Here is a 20,304-nt window from a genome sequence, read left to right on the forward strand (position 1 = left end):
GAAACTCAATTGAACGGGATCCTGGTTTAACTTCCACCAATCAGAGGTACTCTCACTGAAACTAGAAGAGTGAAGAAAGCAGGCAGCCTTTATTTCATTCGAACATGCTGACAGATGGCAGAAATGGCCTGTATAGTGGCTTCCAGGTGACATCCTGCATTGTGCAGATTACTGGCAGGGGCTTTCCCTGAAGTTCCTGCACTACTGGATTTTCTAAAAGCCAGCAACAATTTCTCCTCATTCCCTCAGTCTTTCTGACAGTTAAGTGAACATCTCGTTTCTTGTATAAAAATCTCTTCTTACTTCCAAATATTTAAAGCAGTTTGTTTATAGACTAGGAGCTAACTTACACATCAACACAGCAGGTCTTTTATTTTTGCTTAGGACCCATTTTTTTCTCACATATGATTTTTTAATTCTTAAATTCCAAATATATTTGTTTCATATTACAGTTGTGGAATTGCTGTCTTCCCAAGCATTAGTTAACATAAATATTCTATAACACTTCTAATTTTTGTATTTTATAGTTAAATCGTTAACTCATCTGAAATTTACTTTTGTATGTGCTGTAACTGCTAGTATTATTTACTAAATTGTTTTCTCATCCAACTGAAATACCATCTTTGTCTCAAATATCTTGATCTATTTCTAGGCCACACAGTCTATTCCAGCGATCTGTTTAACTGAGCAATGCCATATAGTGTTGACTGCTGTGGTTTTATAAAATATTTTAACTGGTTTACAAATCTAAATTCAAAAGACCACCTAAGACAATAATCTGTGTTACCAGGTTAACTCAGTTGTATATAAATTCTTAATATGTCTGCATATACTTGAACTTTCTACAATATTAATAATGGAAATGTCTGAATGCTTGGCTAATACAAGGGAGCAATGGCCAATCCTAACTTGATTCCAAATTTTTGAGAAGCAGCAGCCTCACTCTTCTCACTAACTGCTTTCATAGCAAGTGAATGTTATAAAGCTGAATTTGTAAAGTAACATTATCCTAATCAAATACTCCTTTTCCCATTTATATATACTTAATATATAAGACTGTATATAAAGGCATCTATGTAAGAGCTTGTTTATAAAATGGGTAACACTACCAGCAATTTTTAAAACTGTTGGTTTAATACATAAACTTGTGTTACTTTTACTATTATTCAACTGTTTGATTTATTTTTTTATTAAGATATAATTCACATACCACAGAATTTACCCTTTAAACTATCCAAATCAGTGGTTCTTGGTACATTCACAAAGCTGTGCATCGATCACCACTTTGTAATTCCTGTTTGTCTGATTTTTTTTATTATTATTTAAAAAAGTAGAAAACCAAAAGTATAATTTTCATTCAATAAATATCATTCGATCCTTAAGCAGCTTTGTTGCAGAAAGTGAAGTTCATGATTTTAGATTATTTTCGGTTTAGAATCAGTTTTCACACAGTTTCAATAATTGCAGCAATTTCCTTGAATTGTCTGTAGAAATTCTGAGGAGAAAGGGGGAAACAACATTAATTTTGCTTTTAGAGGATTCTTTAGTTTTTTTAATTATGTCTGTCCAGCGGAGGGTCTATAACTTATTAAGTCTGCATTTTAATGTTAAATCCTCAACTATTATTATTCAAAGGTTACCATAAGAAGCAAAAGGTGTCATCTGGTGCAAGCAAAAATACTACTGTAGGATTGAATAATTAGCTCATAAATAAACTTTCTGAAAGCATCCAACAAAGTTCTTTCAGACCACACCAGAAAGATTTATTAAATGTCCAGCGCTGTCATAGACAATAAAGACTTTTAAAAAATGACACATTGGGTCCCAGGTTTTGAACCAGTTTTAATTTAGTGAAAGACTGCATTTCAGGGTGATTGATAGAGGCTGCCCTGTCAATTACAACAAGAGAGACCCTACGCTGATAGCAGCTTATAAGCGTGTATGCTCAGTCGTGTCTGACTCTTTGCAATCACATGGACTGGGGCCCGCCAGGCTCCTCTGTCCATAGGATTTTCCAAGCAAGGATACTGGAGTGGATTGCTGTTTCCTTCTCCAGGGGATCTTTCTGACTCAGGGATGGAACCAGCATCTCTTGCGTCTCCTGCATCAGCACGAGGATTCTTTACCACTAGCGCCACCTGGATTTATATCCTATTTTCCCTCTTCTTTGGACTTAATTATCTATTTTGCTTCTTAAAAGAGTATCTGTATTTTAATTCATGTGTAAATTTATTATGAAGGAGGAAGTAAATATTTGTTCAAAAACATATACTGATGATCGTAATTTCAGCTACTAGAAAGATATTAATGAAAAGCTCAGAGAATGTTCCTTCATCCTTAGTTTTGTAATGGGACTAACAGGCTCTGACTGCCTGGTTAGCTATCAGCCATGTAAGAACTAACTTTAAAAGAGCTGTCCCATTTGTGATCTTTCTCCTGAGAAAATTTTGAGAGGTGGAATCTGGGAGCAAAAATGCAGCAAAGAAAAATAAGAATTAGGCCAGTATTATAAATTACAAAAGGACTGAAACCTGTATTCCTTTTTGAAGTGGATTTGGCCTTTATATTCAGCTGAAGGCTACTCATATATCACAACACACTGCATTTATTTCTTTTCAACCTAGTCTTAATTGCTTCCAAGACACCACTTCACATGAATAGTGTTGAAACATGACACTTTTTTGATCTAATGGACATATCAGTTCTAAGAGAAAGAAATTAAAAAGGAAGAAAATCCTTAAAATCACTACCTCAAAAAGATAGCTGCACTCTCAGATTCAATGCAGCATTACTCACAATAGCCAAGGTATGGAAACAACCCAAGTGTCTCCTGACAGATGAATGGATAAAGAAAATGTGGTGTGTGTATGTATATATATATATACACACACACAGTACTATTCATTCTTTGAAAAGAAGGCAGTTGTACTATTTTTTGACAATATGGGTGAACCTGGAGGACAATTTGCTAAGTAAAATAAGCCAGACACAGAAAGACAAATACTGCATGATCTTACTTATATGTGGAATCTAAAAAAAGTGGGATTCATGGTAACAGAGAGTAGATAGCAGTTACCAAGGCTGGGAAGGTGGAGGACATGAGGAAATGCTGGTCAAGAGGCAGAACTTTTCAGTTACAAGGTAAGTAAGCTCTGGAGACCCAAGGCATAGGTACTGGCCACAGTTAATAATATAATAATGTATTACATACTTGAAATCTGCTGGAGAAGAGATTTCAAGTTTTTACCACACACACACAAAATGTTAACTATGTGAGATGATGGATATGTTAATTAGTCTTGACAGTGGGGATCTTTTCATAATATAAACATACACCCAAACATCACATAGTATACCTTATGTGTATATAATTTCTGTCAATTTTACCTCAATGAAGCTGGGGGAAAATACAGTTTGTAAAAGAAATCAAAAGCATCCCAGAGGGCTTTCCCTTGTGGCTCAGTGATAAAGAATCTGCCTGCCAATGCAGGAGACATGGGTTTGATACCTGGTCCAGGGAGATCCCACATGCCTTGGAGCAACTAAGGCCGAGTGTCACAACCACTGAAGCCCATGTGCCTGTCCTCCATAAGAGAAGCCCGTGTACTGCATCTAGCCCCCGCTTGCTGCAAATAGAGAAATGCCCGAGCAACAACAAAAATAAATAAATTACAAAAAAGCATCCTTGAATGGTATATGAGGAGCTTTTCTTAAAAAAGAAGTCTGGGGTTCCAGTTCAACATGGTGGAGTAGAAGGATGTGCACTCATCTCTTCTTGCAAGAGCACCAAAATTGCAACCAGCTGTTCAACAATATCAGCCTTCAACAGGAGGATGCTGGAACGCACCAAAAAACAATACCCCACATCCAAAGACAAAGAAGCCACGGCAGAGGGAGGGGCACAATCACAATAAAATCAAATCCCATACCCACCAACTAGGCAACCCAGAAACTGGAGAACAATAATACCAAAGAGGTTCTCCCACTTGTGGAGGTTCTGAGCCCCACATCAGGGTTTCCAGCCTGGGGACTGACAAAGGGACTAGGAATTCCCAGGGAATCTGACCTTGAAGGCCAGCGGGATTTAATTTTAGGACTTCCATAAGAATGGAGGAAACAGAGACTCCAGTCTTGGAGGGCACAAACAAAATCTTCCACACACCAAGACCCAGAGGAAAGGAGCAGCAAACCCACAGGAAACTGAACCAAAACTACCCGCGAGTCTCAGAGGGTCTTCTGTGGACGCACGGGTTGGCAACTGCTCGCCACAGGGATGGAGGCACTGGTAGCAGCAGCCCTGGAAGGTCCCCCTTGGCATAAGCCCTCTTGGAGGCAGCCATTAACCCAACCATAGAGCCCACAGACCCCAGGGCTGGCTCACCTCCGGCCAAATGACTAAGAGGGAGGGAGTGCAACTCCACCCATCAGCAGAAAACTGGATTAAAGATTTACTGAGCAAGGCCCTGACCACCAGAGTAAGACCTAGTTTTTCCCACCTTCTCCCTCCCATCAGGAAGCTTACAGATGCCTCTTAGCCTCATCCACCAGAGGGCAGACAGACGAAGCAAGAAGCACCACAGTCCCACGGTGACTGGGACAAAAACCACATTACAGAAAGTTAATCAGGATGAAAAAGCACAGAGTTATAACCCAGATGAAGGGACATGATAAAATCCCCCAAAACAATTAAATGAAGTAGAGATAGGCAACTTTCTAGAAAAAGAATTCAGAATAACCATATTGAAGATGATCCAGGATCTCAGAAACAGAACAGAGAAAATCCAAGAAGTGTTTACCAAAGATCTAGAAGAACTAAAGAACAAACAAACAGAGATGAACAATACACTAGAAGGAATCAATAGCAGAATAATGGAGGCAGAAGAACGGATAAATGACCTGAGGGACAAAATGGTGGAAATCACTACCACAGAACAGAATATAGAAAAAGAACGAAAAAAAGAAAAAAATGAAGACAGCCTAAGAGACCTCTGGGACAACATTAAAGCACCAACATTCACCTTACAGTGGTCTCAGAAGGAAGAGAGGGAAAGGACTTGGGAAAATATTTGAAGAAATAATAGCTGAAAACTTCTCTAAGATGGAAAAGGAAATAATCAACCGAGTCCAGGAAAAGCAGAGAGTCCCAGGCAGGATGAACCCAAGGAGGAACACCCCAAGACACACAGTTATTAAACTGACAAAGATAAAATATTAAAAGCAACAAGGGAAAAATGACACGCAACATACAGGGGAACTCCCATCAGGTTGTCAGCTGATTTCTCAAGAGAAACTCTACAAACTGGAAGAGAAGGGCACAAAGTGTTTAAAGTGATGAAAGGGAAGAACCTACAGCCAAGAATACTCTACCCAGCAAGACTCTCCTTCAGATACGATGGAGAAGTTAAAAGCTTTCCAGACAAGCAAGGGTTAAGAGATTCAGCACCACCAAACCATCTTTACATGCTAAGGGAACTTCTCCAGACAGGAAACACAAGAGAAGGAAAAAACCTACAGAAAATACACCTAAAAAAAATGGAAATAGGATCATACATATCGATAATTACCTTAAATGTAAATGGATTGAATGCACCAACCAAAAGACACAGACTGGCCAGGCAGATGAAAACATATGCATGTACGCATTTCGACTTACCACATCACTCTGCTTGACCCCCCAATTTGTACGTAATTATTTTATACTGTTAGGTTAATCATGTTCCCATTATGGCTTGCAACTGTAATTATTGTTTATTTTTTGTCTGGCTATTGATTGTGAAAACTGATAAACATCTTTTACTACTGTGATTATGTAACTATTACTCACTTAATACCATTGTATCATGATTGGTCAACAGAAAAATAATAGAATTCTGTACCCAAACTGCTATTTAATAGAAAAACTTGTAATCACTTTTTAAAATCCAGATGCATATGAGAATTATCTTGGAATTTGGTAAAAAATACAAATGCCCTGGTACTACTTTTTTTCTTCAAAACCCCAGATATGTTTCTAATGAGCAGCCATGTTTAAAAACAACTGGATTATATGATGATCTTTTATTTTTATCTAGTTTGTTCCATTTTTTTCTATTCCATATTCAGTGCTCCCATTTCACTTAGTTTCTGTTTTCCAATGTCTCCAACTTTTCTCTTTTCTTTTTTTTTTTGAAGTTCCTTCTCAAGTCTAAGTGTGGTAGAAAAGCTTTTGTATACATATATATTGTGTGTGTATATATATAGTATGTGTAATATATATATATTTTAGAAAACATACATTTTGTCTAACTAAAAAAAATATGATATTTTGATTCCACTTGATTTTGTATGAATAGAATGCTAGATTTCTAATTTAAAAGAAACAGCAGATATACAACAAGCAACAAAGGTATACCATATAGCACAGGGAACAATAGTCAATGTCTTGTAATAACCTATAATGGAAGATAATCTCAAAAACAGTATCTGTGTGTGTATGACTGAATCACCTGCTGTGCACCTGAAACACTGTAAGCCAACCAGGCTTCAATAAAATATATATTAAGGAGAAAAACCAGAAGTCTGGGACCAATGTATTTTCAGTTTTATAAAGAATTCTCATTACATTTCCATTTCATTCATCATGGTGGCCTTTCTTAGATTATTTGACTTTTTTAGAGTAGGAAGAGCTGTAAGTAAGAATTCCTACCTATTCACTCACCACAGGTATCAAAATGAACAACCAAAAACAAAACTCTAAGGTCAGTTAAATTAGCCAAAGACAAAGCATTTCCCTGTATGTACATTGAAAAGAAAATTTGATTTCTCATCTACCTTCTTTCTCCCTTTCTTGCTTACAGAAAAGAGGTGGAATAATAATATATATAACGGGCTTCCCAGGTGGTGCAGTGATAAAGAATCTGCCTGCCAATGCAAGAGACTCAACAGTTACAGGTTTGATCCCTTGGTCAGGAAGATCCCCTGGGGGATGAAATGGCAATCCACTCCAGTATTCTTGCCTGGATAATTCCATGGACAGAGGAGCCTGGTGGGCTTTACTCCACGGGCCCACAGAGAATTGGACACATCCAAGCAACTGAGTATGCGCGTGCACACACGCACTAAAAATAATAATAATATATATAACATGATTCTAAATATAAACTACTAAGTTTATATTAGCAGATATATTATATTATCAAAACCCTAGCAGATAAAATTAGCTATCGAGTACTAGTACTAGTGGTCTGATCTGCATTTAGTAAACATTATTAGTCAGAAAATTCAAGGTCAACACTGTTCAAAGGTGAGATTCATTTAGCTTCATCATTCTTGAATATTAAGCCTAAGAAGAATAAAACAGTTAAATACAAAGTAAATACCCTGCTAGAAAAGATGCAAATTTCTTAAATACACTCACAGATGAGTACTACGGGAGTGGAGTGTCAAAGTATACAAATTCAACATATTATATTGAAAATAATATATTAATAATTCCCAAATAAAACAAATTGAGATCTTTTGTATGTGTATACACATACAATAATAATGTAAATAAATGTAAAGCACTCAAAATTGCAAATAAAAATCTTAAATTTTCTCTTAAAAATAATTTTATGTATCTTTTTAAGCAGTAGTTATAGAATAACAGCTAAAACTGAATGAGTTATATCACAAACCTGAAACTGTGGGATTGTCATTTCAAAGGACTTGTTCTTCACTTGGCCTGAATGATCTGCCACTTTCAGCATCACTGCAACATAAGGATATTTAAGAGATCTGCAACTGTCAGAGCTCACAGCCATACCCAGCTTCCACTGAAAATCTATGAGCTGTAATGAAAGAATTCACAATAATACACCAGTTATAACATTGCCCTGAATGCAGGTATTTATTCAAATTTACTGCTCTCGAATTCAAGTTTTAACTTCAAGGCCAATCATAATAAAACAAAATGTCTTCAAGTTAATATTGTTAGGGGGATAATAATCAAATGAACATGGAGAGAGGCAAAGGGACACAAACAGGGCTGGAAAACAACAACACTGTCATGATTACAGAAGGGAAAACACAAAAACAAAATTTTCCACCAGATGCGTAATGGAGGTAGATGTGTCAATATCGTTTTCCTTTGTTTTTTTCAGTTTGCTTCTGTCCTTAAGGGGACTTTTGAATCATCTCTTATCTCATTTTCCTGTTCCACATATGTCCTTCCTGCATTTCACAACCCGAAAGTCCTAAAATGGAACATGAGTTATATACCATTTTCATATTTGACTGAGGCACACGAGAACCATTCCAGTTTCCTTCCTCATCTCAGTCCTTGACCTGAAACCTTACACTATCGTAAATACTGGGGAAGGTGGTTTTAGATTTCATCACTGCTGACGGATACCTGTCAGGTGATGTGCTAGGCAGTTTACATGCATTAAATGCCACACTGAATCATCATAACATTACAGACTATTATTTCCATTTTGCAGATAATAAAACTGAATTTCAGAGAGCTGACATAATATGCACACGGTCACACATTTCTGGGCTCATAGCTGAAACCAAAGTCTTTTGACTCCAAAGATTACATGCTTATTGACTACTGGTTGTCTCAATACTTTCCAGCTAATTCTTTTCTGATTGCTCAGTGTTTCCATGACATAAAACAGGACTGGATAAATGCAGCCCTTAATACAGAGCTCAAACCTTAAGACAGTATACGGAAGAAAATTTTGTATCTTGTACCCAAAGCTTAGGCAGATAGGTAGGACACAGTAGGCATTTACCAAAAATACCTATTGACCAATACCTTTTGCGACCAAATGAATGCTTACTGGGCAAACAGCTTTACTTTTTATAAAAGGTGGGTTTAGCATAAGGACCAAACTTTCCTCCCATCTTTAGACTGGCTTTAGACAAAATCAGCTGCAGTATGAAGGCCAGGCTGGTCTTGATAAAAGGTTAACATCTTTTGATAAGTAAAAAGACTGTACAGGTCCTTTTTAAATAAAAGTTTCCCACACAAAAATAGAGAAAGGATAATGGGTAGACAAGAAAAGAACTACAAGCTGATAAATATATGGAAAGGAAACAGGAAAAAGCACATTTAAACCACAAAGAGATATCACTACACACCCACCAAAATAGCACAATTCTAAGTCTGACGATTCTAAAACTGGCATGGAAGGATGTCACAGTGCACTGATGGTAGTCTAAACTGGGCCAGTCTTTCAGAAAATTAGCTTCACTTAAACTGAAGTTATACATGTCCAGAGATCCAGTGAGTCAATTACTAGGGATAAAACCTAGAAAAACAAGATACTTATATAATGAAGTTCTCAGAAGTTATATTCAAAATAGCCCTAAACTACAGATAACTCAGATGTTCACCAGAAATAAATAAAATGCTGCACAGAGGTGAAAATGAATGAACTTCAGCTACCCTTAACACAAAAAATCTTGAAAGAGACAAGTCAAAAATTTAATTATTCCATTCACTTTAAAACTTGAAAAAAAGGAAATATGATTTTTTACAGATGCGTACACAGATGGCAAAACTACGGAAAAAAGCAAGACTATGATGATCACAAAAGGATAATCATTACCTCCAGGGAGGAAAGTGGAGGATATTTGATTGGCGAGGCGCATATGGTGAGCTTCTAGGGTACTGTGCGGCAGTGGTTTAGTCACTAAGCTATGACCGACTCCTGCGATCCCATGGACAGTAGCCTGCCAGGCTCCTTTGTCCATTGGATTCCCTAGGCAAGAATCCTGGAGTGGACTGCCATTCCCTTCTCCAAGGGTTCTTCCTGACCCAGGGATCGAACCCGCATCTCCTGCACTGCAAGGGGATTCTTTACCTCTGAGCCACCAGGGAAAGGTAATGGTACTGTTGTATTTCTTGCATTTTGATTGTAATTACACAGATGTTCACCTTTAAATTACTCATTTTTTTGGTAACTATTTGAGGAGATGGAGGTTAATTAAATATACTGTGGTAATCGTCCTGCAGTATATGTATGTCAAGTCATTATGCAGAGCTGTATTTCAATTATATCTCAATACAACTAGAAAAAGTATTCATTAAACAATTCATATGTTATGTATGTTCTGGTATATATGTTACCTTCCACATGTAGCAGAAGAAGGGGAGGATATGTCAGTGAGCTCCACATTTCTGGTTGAAAGGAAAATTTTATTGAAAGGAAAGCATTAGTGGGGATAAAGTTCAGGTTTGAAGAATAACAGAACTGAAAATGAAAGGGAAAAAATGTTTTATATATTCCTTAAATATACATTGAGCAAAGATCTAATGCTTGGTAAATATTAAGCTGAACCAACTAGAGATGAAGACAGTTGGTATCTGGCTAAGGGGCAGAGCATTTATCTGTCTTCAAGTGAAAGGTTCTTATAACAAAGTATGGAAAATAAAGCTGACAAAAGTTCAAGAATCAAGAAGCTGTAACTTTTTGCAAAATTGTACAAGTTTTCAAAAGTTTTCAAAATACTCTCATTTAGAGTTGACTCTTTAAAAATGTGGGTTTGAATGCAGGGATCCACTTATGCACAGATGCTTTTTAATAGTAAATAGCAGAGTACTACATGGTCTGCAGCTGGTTGAATCCACGTATAGGCAGAGGAACCCAGGATGTGGAGGACCAACTATAAATTACATATTGACTAATCCCTATACTGTTCAACAGTCAACTGTATTTTATCTTATTATGAAAAACATTATCATGTCAGTCATTTAAACTTTTTCAATTGGCAACGGGTACTCACTAAAAGTTTGAGTACAGAGAAGAGTATGAAAGTACTGATTTAAAAATATTCTGGTGGCAGCAGAACACAGTAATCCAGGTTCAAGGTTTTCTGTACTGGAACTACAGTGGTGACAAGCAGGATTAAGCTTATCAATAAAACAGGTCTTGATGATTGCCTGCAGGGTTAAGGGAGGTATCAAACACAACTATAAAAGTTTGAGCCTGAATGACTAGGAGAATATATCATATAGGAACCAGGACTTTTTATATTTTAAGTCTAAAAGTATTATCAAAAAGTGATAATTAATCTCTATGAGAAAAGAATCTAAAGAACAATGAATATATGTATATATAACTTAATCACTTTGCTATACATCCAAAACACAATATTGTAAATCAACCATACTCCAATAAAATTAACAACAAAAAAAGGGGTAAGGAATATCTAAACAGGAATGTTCGCTAAGCGGCTAGAAATTCCAGAACAGACTTCAAGGGAGTTCATGATTAGAGATATCATTTTATATCAGTTAGATGGTGACATTCAGAAACCTAACCAATCATTTTTTAAATGTATTTGGTCATACAACTCATTGATGCAAGAAGTTATATTTTTACTGTCCACAACAAAATGATAGAGTAAAATATTGAAAAGTCTGAAATAAAACTCTGGATTATCCAGAACATTTCAAGCAGAACAGCAATTAAAGAACACAATGTTGGAATTCACTGACCATTACAATGGTGGAACTGGCAGATAGGAAAATAGGGAGAGCTGTCATTTACTGTGGGGGAAAGAACTTTTTACATGGGGAAAACAGCTGGGATTAAGTTTATGGGATGACAATTTCCCAAATTCTAAGCTGAATATTTACATGCAAATTAAAAACAAGACTTGTAATAAGAGTGGTTAAGCCTTAAATAGGAATTAGCTGCAGAGATTTTCAAAAGAATAAAAAAAACAAAAAACAGGGCTATGGAGAATATTAAAAATAAAGCAATATAGTTCAAATTTCTTATAGAATGAAGGAAACGATCTTAAAAGAAAAAATACAGAAAAACCCAGTAGTAAAAAATTTTAAAAAAAAAGAGAGAATATCCATAAGTAACATGATTACAAAGAAAAAAAAAACAATCAAGATGCAAGTATAGATAAAAAGGTAAACAAAGAAATTAGCTGTAGTCTGTCACACTAAAATTAGTTGACAAGCTGGCTTATATCTCAACATTCAAAAAACGAAGATCATGGTATCTGGTCCCATGACTTCATGGTAAACAGGTGAGGAAAAAATGAAAACAGTGGCAGATTTTCTTTTCTTGGGCTCCAAAATCACTGCGGATGGTGACCTCAGCCATGAAATTCAAAGACACTTGAGAAAAAAAAAGAAAAAACAAAAAATAAAAAAAATAAAAATGAAAAAAAAAAAAAAAACAAACAAAGACACTTGCTCCTTGGAAGAAAAGCTATAACAAACTTAGCATATTCAAATATTCAAAAGGAGAGACATCATTTTGCCTACAAAGGACCATGTAGTCAAAGCTATGGTTTTTCCAGTAGTCATGTATGGATGTGAGAGCTGGACAATAAAGAAGGCTGAGTGCCGAAGAATTGATGCTTTTGAATTGAGATGCTGGAGAAAATGCTTGAGAGTCCCTTGGACAGCAAGGAAATCAAGCCAGTCAGCCAATCCTAAAGGAAATCAACCCTGAATATTCATTGGAAGGACTGATGCTGAAGCTGAAGCTCCAGTGCTTTGGCCACCTTGCACAAAGAGCCAACTCACTGGAAAAGACCCTGATGCTGGGAAAAGACTGAGGGCAAGAGGAGAAGGGGTTGACAGAGGATGAGATGGTTGGATGCCACCACCAACTCAATGGGCACGAGTTTGAGCAAACTCCAGGAGATAATGAAGAACAGGGAGGCCCAGCATGCTGCAATACATGGGGTCACAAAGAGTTGGACACAACTTAGCAACTGAACAAGAAATTATGGCTGAAGTTATCAGTAACATAAAAACATCACAAAACTGTGTACAAAGAAAAAAATTTTAAGACCATTTAAGTTTAAATTTAACTTTTATTTTTCAAAACACAACCTAGGAGAACAATTAAAAAATAATCATGCAAAACTCTGTCATCTGAAAAACTATCGTCATATTCCTGTATCCTCATTCCCAGTTTTTGTATGCAAGCTTTATAGCCAGAATCACAAAATACACACTTATATGTTCTCTCCTTTTTTAAATGAAAGTTTTCAAATGGAAAGTATTCTGTACACATTAATTGTTCTCTAAAGTACTATAAGGAAAAGATTGGTTAAGCAACTCATCCAAGGATACAAAACTAATAGAGCTGGTATTCAAATCCAAATTTGTCTGATTCCATATCCCAGCCCTTTTCATTCTATCAATACTTAGCTGCAACAAGACAATGATTCAGAATTACATGAAGTTCTAATAGGTAAAGAAAAGCAGACAGGTCTGGGATGGGGCAAGAATGTTTAGCATCTTCTAAATGCTAGACCTGAACTGTCCAATACAGTAGCCACTAGCCACCTGTGAATATTATTAGCTCTAGTCTAAGTAGACAATGTTTGCTAAGCCTTTCTCATCTTCCTCAGCAGCACCTTCATCCATGCTTTGATTTTCTTCATAGGACTTACTGATTTTGTTTAGTTGCTAAATCGTGTCCAACTCTTTGTGACCCCATGGACTGTTAGCCCACCAGGCTCCTCTGTCCGTGGAATTTCTCAGGCAAGAATATTGGAGTGGGTTGCCATTTCCTTTTCCTGGGGATCTTCCTGACCCAGGCACTGAACCTGGGTCTCCTACATTGGCAGGCGGATTCTTTACTGCTAAGCACCAGGGAAGCCTTCAGAACAGTTTCTAAAATCATGTTAATTATGGTTCATCCCCTATGTCCCCATAGGGGGAAATGGCCTTATCAATCTAGTTACTACTGAATCTACTATAACATTATCTGATCTGATACAAACTGAACGTTCATATAAGTTATCTGTTGAACTAATATGTTTAGAGATTCAGGGGTATATGGTAAGTGATCTCCAAAGACAGTTTCCAACAACTAATTCCACTCCTCTCTGTTAAGTACACGTCACTCCTCACATCAAGAAGGGGGCCTTATTTTCTCCCTGCACAGATCTGAGCCATCCCTGTGCTTGTTTTGACAAGTAGAATGTGGCAGAAGAGGTGCTCTGGAACCTGTGAGCCTGAGCCTTAGGAGAACTGGAAGCGTGTGCTTCCTTCTTCACGGAATGCTGGATCTTGGGACCTACCCACTTGGAACCCAGCCACCATGATGTGAGCAGCCACATGAGGAAGAACCAAATCACGCCTATGATCAGCTCCAACTGAGCTCTCAGGCCAGGTCGTGACTAGCACGTGAGTGAGACCTCTTCACTTCCTGCCCAGTTAGGCTCCTGGATGACTGAAGTCCCAGCTGACCTGAGAGGGCGTAGAAACCACCACCCAGCTAAGCCCAGTTAACCCACAGACTCATGAGAAACAATTAAACAGCTGTTTTAAGTCACTAAGTTTGGGGTGGTTTGTCATGCGGTGACAGATACCTCAAACAGAGCAAATACAACTAGCTGAAAATAGCTTTGTTAATAAACTTACTAAGATATATGATGATTTATCAAAAATGAATTCTCAAAACTAGCTAATCTGAACTCTATTCATTTATAGAAATTGTAGCAAATACAAATAATTAAAACAATGTTTTAATGACCTATTTTCCAAGTGGCTCAGGTTTGAAACTTCAGTTAACTTTGAATTTTCTCTCTCTGCAACACAAAACATTTACGAATTCCTAGGTACTCAAGATCTGATTTCAGTCATTGCCACTGACATTTACTCCCTCCTTCCCAATCTCACCACTACAAAGTCTTTTAAAGAGCCTGCCTTCAGACTTCCCTGGTGGTCCGGTGATTGAGACACCACCTGTCAATGCAGGGGACACAGCTGCAATCCCTGGTTGGAGAAGATCCCACAAGCCATGGGGCAACTGAGCCTGTGCACAATGACTGAAGCCCACACTCTAACGACCACGAGCCACAACTACTGAAATCTGTGTGCCTAGAGCCCGTGCTTCACAAGAGATGCCACCGCAATGAGAAGCCTGTGCACCGCAAGGAAGAGTAGTCCCCACTCGCAACAACTAGAGAAAGCCTGCATACAGCAACGAAAACTCAAGAGCAGCCAAAAATGAGATAAACAAATGACTTTAAAAAAAAAACAAGCTTGCCTTCAATTTTACTGCAGCCTCCTAATCAGTTTCTTGCATTTGGTCTTTCTCAGCTCCAACCCAGAGGAGACTCTAAACACTACTTATAAATGAACCTAATCTAGCATCGCAGGTCAAAACCCTACTGCCTTGGGAACTAGTTACAACCCTTCCCTTAGCAGTTAAGTCCCCTCACAGCATGGTCCCAAATCACTTTCATGCTCAAGCTGGACCGCATCCTTTCTTTACATTATCTTTCAGTCTTTACACTTTTTTCATGCTGCCCATTCCTCTAGAATACAACTCTCAAAGGTCTATCTAAAATTCAAAATGCCTCCCAGTTTTCCCTGCTCTGTGAAGTCCTTCATGTTTTACTCAGCCTTTCTACGAATGTTCATGTCACTTTTTACACCGCAGCACTTAGAACATTCTGCCTTGAAAAGTGCTCATCTGTGAATCTGTCTCCCTCCCCCACTATCTACCAGACTGTAGGTCCCTGAGGGGAGTTCACACATCCTCATGTGACTTGTAGCTCCCAATACAACACACAGGAGAACAAGAACAGTCATGCATTTTATAAATTATTACACACACTGTACAAAAATTTAAGCCACTGTCTCATATATATTATGTTAGGTGACGATAGTGGTAAAGAACCCACTTGCCAGTGCAGCAGATTCAGGAGATGCAGGTTGAATCCCTGGATTGAGAAGATCCCCTGGAGAAGGGAATGGTAACCCACTCCAGTATTCTTGCCTGGAGCATCCCATGGACAAAGGAGCCTGGTGGGCTAGAATCCATGGGGTCACAAAGAGTCAGACACGACTGAAGCGACTTAGCTTGCACACGTATCTCATAAATAGGAAGAGGGAAAATGGCACTAGATGTCATGTGTCAGTATACACCCTTCTGTTGATTTATACTACAAAATTAGCAAGAAGGAAAGCAATAAAATGTGGCAACAATCATTCATCAATGATAAGGAGTTCTAATTAGACATCTATAAAAGGGAACCATGAATTAGTTTAAAACAATGATTTTAAGTATCGGAATGTGAAGCAAAGAGTAACCTTAGACCTCCTGGTACTGGACAAGATAGGATGGTTTGTTAAATTTAACAAGTTCAGACTCAAGTCAACAGACCTGCGTTTGAATTTCACCTCTGCATCCTTCTACCCGTGTGGCTTTGGACAAGTTACTATGTCTCTATGCCCCAATACTCAGTGAAGTATTTAGGAAACAATAGCAATACTATGTTCTAGACAGTGGGACTATAAAAAAAAAAAAGTTCCTGACCTCAGAAACTTACATTCTAGTAGGGAAGACAGCCAATAAGCAAATACATACACAATATGGTTGTGTGAAAAAAAAAATTTTTCTCTGCCACACGTCCTGGCATGCAGTCTCGTAGTGCCTCAGCCAGGGATGGAAAATGCACCCCTTGCAGTGGGAGCTCAGAGTCTTAATCACTGAAAGTCCCAAAAGAGGTTTTTAAAATGCAAGTACAGGGACAGAGTGACCAGGAAGGCTATTGAGTTAGAGCCTTGGGCAGATGTCTATGAGGAGATGATTTCTGAACACAGAGACACCTGAGTCAAGAGAAGGAAAAAGCCAGATGGATACCTGGAGAAAGAAGCATTCTGGACAGCGGGAGAAGCGTGCCTAACATGTGCAGGGAACAACAAGGCTGGAGTGGCATGAGCTAGAAGAGTGTGGAAGAGACAAAGAGTCATTTTTTGAAGAGCCTTGAGGCCAAGGAAAATACTGAAGACTTTTTTCTAGTGAGACAGAAATTCTCTCTTATAATTGGCTTCAAGAAGGGAAAAGACCTGGTCTAGATGGCAAAAGTCCCTCCAGATTGATGAATAGCACATGGAAGTCTTAAGAAGGAAAACAAAAAGACTAAACTGTGAGCCAAATGTAGTATCTATGGGTTTCCCTGGTGGCTCAGTGGCACAGAATCCGCCTGCAATACAGGAGACACAGGTTCAATCTCTGGGTCATGAAGATCCCCCAGAGGAGGACATGGAAACCCACTTAAGTATTTTTGCCTGGGAAAGCCCATGGACAGAGGAGCCTGGCAGGCTACAGTCCACAGGGACACAAAGAGCTAGACATGACTTGTGACTAAACAACAACATCTACGCAAGAAGATGGTGGCAGCAAAGGGAGATAAATTTAGAGAATGATTGAGAGAATGACTGACGATGGACTCTATGTGGGGTGTGAACTCTCACTGGACGTATGGTCCCAATTAATCTTGCTGATTCTTATACTGGCGAGATATATTTAAAGACAGAAGGTATTGGAGAAGGAAATGGCAACCCACTCCAGTATTCTTGCCTGGAGAATCCCATGGACGGAGGAGCTTGATAGGCTACAGTCCACGGGGTTGCAAAGAGTTGGACATGACTCAGCAACTTCACTGTATTACAGCTCAAAGAACTTAAACTAGTATTAGCCCTAAAAATGAGCTGTATCTGATACACTGAAAAAGCATATACTACAAACAGAAAGTGACTTATTGCTAGGTCAAGGATTTTTTCCCCTTACAATACTACTAAATACACATAACCATTTTGTCTGTATTTTAAAACATACCAAAAAATACATCATGAACTATGAATAAAAATGTTCCATTTGGGTTCCTGGAAGTAAAACAGAAGTGTGAGGTCCCCCTAACAACTCGGGGTAGGAGGTGAGGTAACAGATTTTAACTCACACCTGTCTACACTGAGCCTCCCAAGAATTCATTCAGGTTTTCCTACCCTGGCACTGGATTTTATGGAGGTTTCTGTTGTGGCAAGCTGTGATTCTCTGTATTCACCTGTCTCTCCAATTCCAGGCACAGCAGTTTGCCCTGTGACCTCACTTTTCTGACATTCCAGGAAGACCTGATCATTTTTCAGTCTGTTCAGCTTTTCACTTATTTTAAAGCAGAGTGATGACTTCTAAACTCCTTACACACTGGACCAGAAACCAGAAGTCAGTCACTTTTTATAATTTTATTCATAAAAGTTCAAACATCTTTTGTTAGATTTATTGCAAGGCACTTCTGACCTACTAATGTTATAAATGACATCTTTTCAAAAATATTTTTCAACTCTCTTGTGTTTGAACTACAGAAAAACACTGAATCATCTTCCTAAACTCTAATATCATTTCTAATAGTCTACTTGTAAATTATCTTGGCTTTTTCTATGCACAATCATATAACATGTGAACGAAGGCATGAAAGGGATGTGGAACGGACTGAATAACAATCCCCAAAGATGTCCACGTTGCAATTCCCAGAAACCTGTGAATATGTTACTTTACATAACAAAACAGACTCTGTAGATATGTCTAAATTAAACATCTTGATGTGGAGAGGTTTTTCTGGATTATCCAGCTGGGCTTTAGAAGAAAGTAGAGAAGGGTCAGCATCAAAAAAGGCAATATGGTGATGAAAGCAGAAAGACAGGTGATGACAGAAGCAGAGGCCGGAAGGATGCGCTTTGAAGATAGAAGAAGAGGCCACAGGGAAGGAATGCAGGAAGCTGAAACAGACAAGGAAACAGATTCTCCCCTAAAACTTCCAGAAGAAACACAGCCCTGCTGATACCTTGACTTTAGTTCCACAAGACGAATTTTGGGCTTTTTTAAAATTTTTTAATTGGAGTAAAACTGCTTTACAAAGTTGTGCTTCTGCCGTACAATGCAAATCAGTCATAATTATACACATATCCCCTCCCTCTTGACAATTTTGAACTTCTGATCTCCAGCACTATAAGAATAAATGTGTTGTTTCAAACATACCTTCCCCTTCACCCTCTCCCTTCAAAAAAAGGTTCAATGTTTAAAACTGTGTAATCCAGTATATCAGTCCTGGGTGTTCATTGGAAGGACTGATGTTGAAGCTGAAACTCCAACACTTTGGCCACCTGATGCGAAGAGCTGACTCATTTGAAAAGACCCTGATGCAGGGAAAGATTGAGGGCAGGAGAAGGGGACGACAGAGGATGAGAGGGCTGGATGGCATCACCGACTTGATGGACATGGGTTTGGGTGGACTCTGGGAGTTGGCGATGGACAGGGAGGCCTGCCGTGCTGCAGTTCACGGGGTCGCAAAGAGTCACACATGACTGAGCGACTGAACTGAAACTGAAAATCCAGTATACTTCAGTCTCAGGATACCTTACTCAAACAAATATATGATTTAATTTAAGAGAATGGTTGAGATGATTTATGACAGAATGAATCAAAGTTATTAAGCATTAACTCTGAGCAAAGCGAGACAGGGGGTTGATTACAATCTGAGTTTCCAGCAATCTCTCAGGAATCCTCAGAAACAACAGCAAGATCGGCTGGAGCCAGATGTCAGAGCGCAGTCAAAGAACATCTCTCAGTCCCTGTGTTCGTTATTTATCTCAGCCCTTTCTTATATTTTTGTGGTCCTGGGTAACTTCTGTGTTTAAAATACTCTAGTTTTCGTACTCTTCTAAAACAGTACTTGCTAAAAACAGTTTATTAGTTGAAACAAGACAGGAACTCTTGCAACAAAGAAACAGTTCTAAGATATACTTAAAAATTCAAATTCTTATCCCAAGCATAAAAAATAAAAACACCGAAAGGTTAAAGAGATAAACTCTTCATCTTCAACCAACTGCTTTTTAAGGGCTCAGAAAATGTTTGCGGTGCTATCTTTGTAAATTTTAACAATTTCTTCTCTGTATATATTACATGCCCAAATACTGTGCATCTAGTGCCGCCATCAACGGCGCTTAATCAATAAAGAACAGTATCGGGTCTGTACTCTTTGGGCTGGAGTGGTTGGGGGAGATTAGTGGCTACAAGCTCAGGAGCAAAGTGGAAGGAGCAATCAGGAAGGCGGGATGAAACTCAGGGGCTCGCGGACACAAGCCTTGGTAGAGGGGAGTGCTAGAAAAGGCTCACGGTGGCATCGTCCCGCGCGCGGCTGCCGGCGGCGGGCGAAGGGCCAGGTTCAGTCGCCCGTCCCGTGCCCAGAAGAGCCGGGCGGAGGACGGGACTGGATGGCCACTCACTCACCTGGTTGGTGACCTGAAATGGAAGCAGAAAACACAATTAAGGGAACAGTCTTTCTTGTTTCGGAGCCCGCTGCCCCAGTTCCTTCCAAGCCAGACCTTACCTTGGACTTAGCATCCAACTGGGGCTCACCGGACTCCTCCATAACACGGTCCACGGCTCCCACCATCCACTCAGGTGGTCGCTCCCAGGAGCCACAAACACTTCCGCTTCCTCTTCCCGCCCCTCGAGGCCCGGAGCACGCAGGGTACGTGGGGGAGGAATAGAAACATCTTCGTAT

The 20,304-nt window shown here is 38.8% G+C and overlaps 1 protein-coding gene across 1 annotated transcript; it reads right to left on the reverse strand.

The window, feature by feature from the left end:
- Positions 1–255: 255 nt before the first annotated feature.
- COMMD6 (COMM domain containing 6) lies at positions 256–20,264 on the reverse strand. The gene is made up of 4 exons (XM_043892237.1): positions 20,128–20,264; positions 20,028–20,039; positions 7,656–7,808; positions 256–1,495 (listed from the first exon to the last, which is right to left on the reverse strand). Exons 1-4 carry the CDS (start codon positions 20,191–20,193, stop codon positions 1,445–1,447), a joined length of 282 nt encoding a protein of 93 aa, XP_043748172.1. The 5' UTR covers positions 20,194–20,264; the 3' UTR covers positions 256–1,444.
- Between the last annotated feature and the right edge of the window lie 40 nt (positions 20,265–20,304).

Source organism: Cervus elaphus, chromosome 30 (genome assembly GCF_910594005.1).
Source record: "Cervus elaphus chromosome 30, mCerEla1.1, whole genome shotgun sequence".
NCBI lineage: Eukaryota > Metazoa > Chordata > Mammalia > Artiodactyla > Cervidae > Cervus > Cervus elaphus.

Bases quoted from the DNA above. Each gene is read 5' to 3' on its own strand.
- COMMD6 (XM_043892237.1), bottom strand. From the start codon at position 20,193: ATGGTGGGAGCCGTGGACCGTGTTATGGAGGAGTCCGGTGAGCCCCAG. The intron at 1,496-7,655 runs GTTTGTGATATA...CTTTCTCCTCAG, and splicing joins TGACAATCCCACAGTTTCAG to AATTTCTACAGACAATTCAA.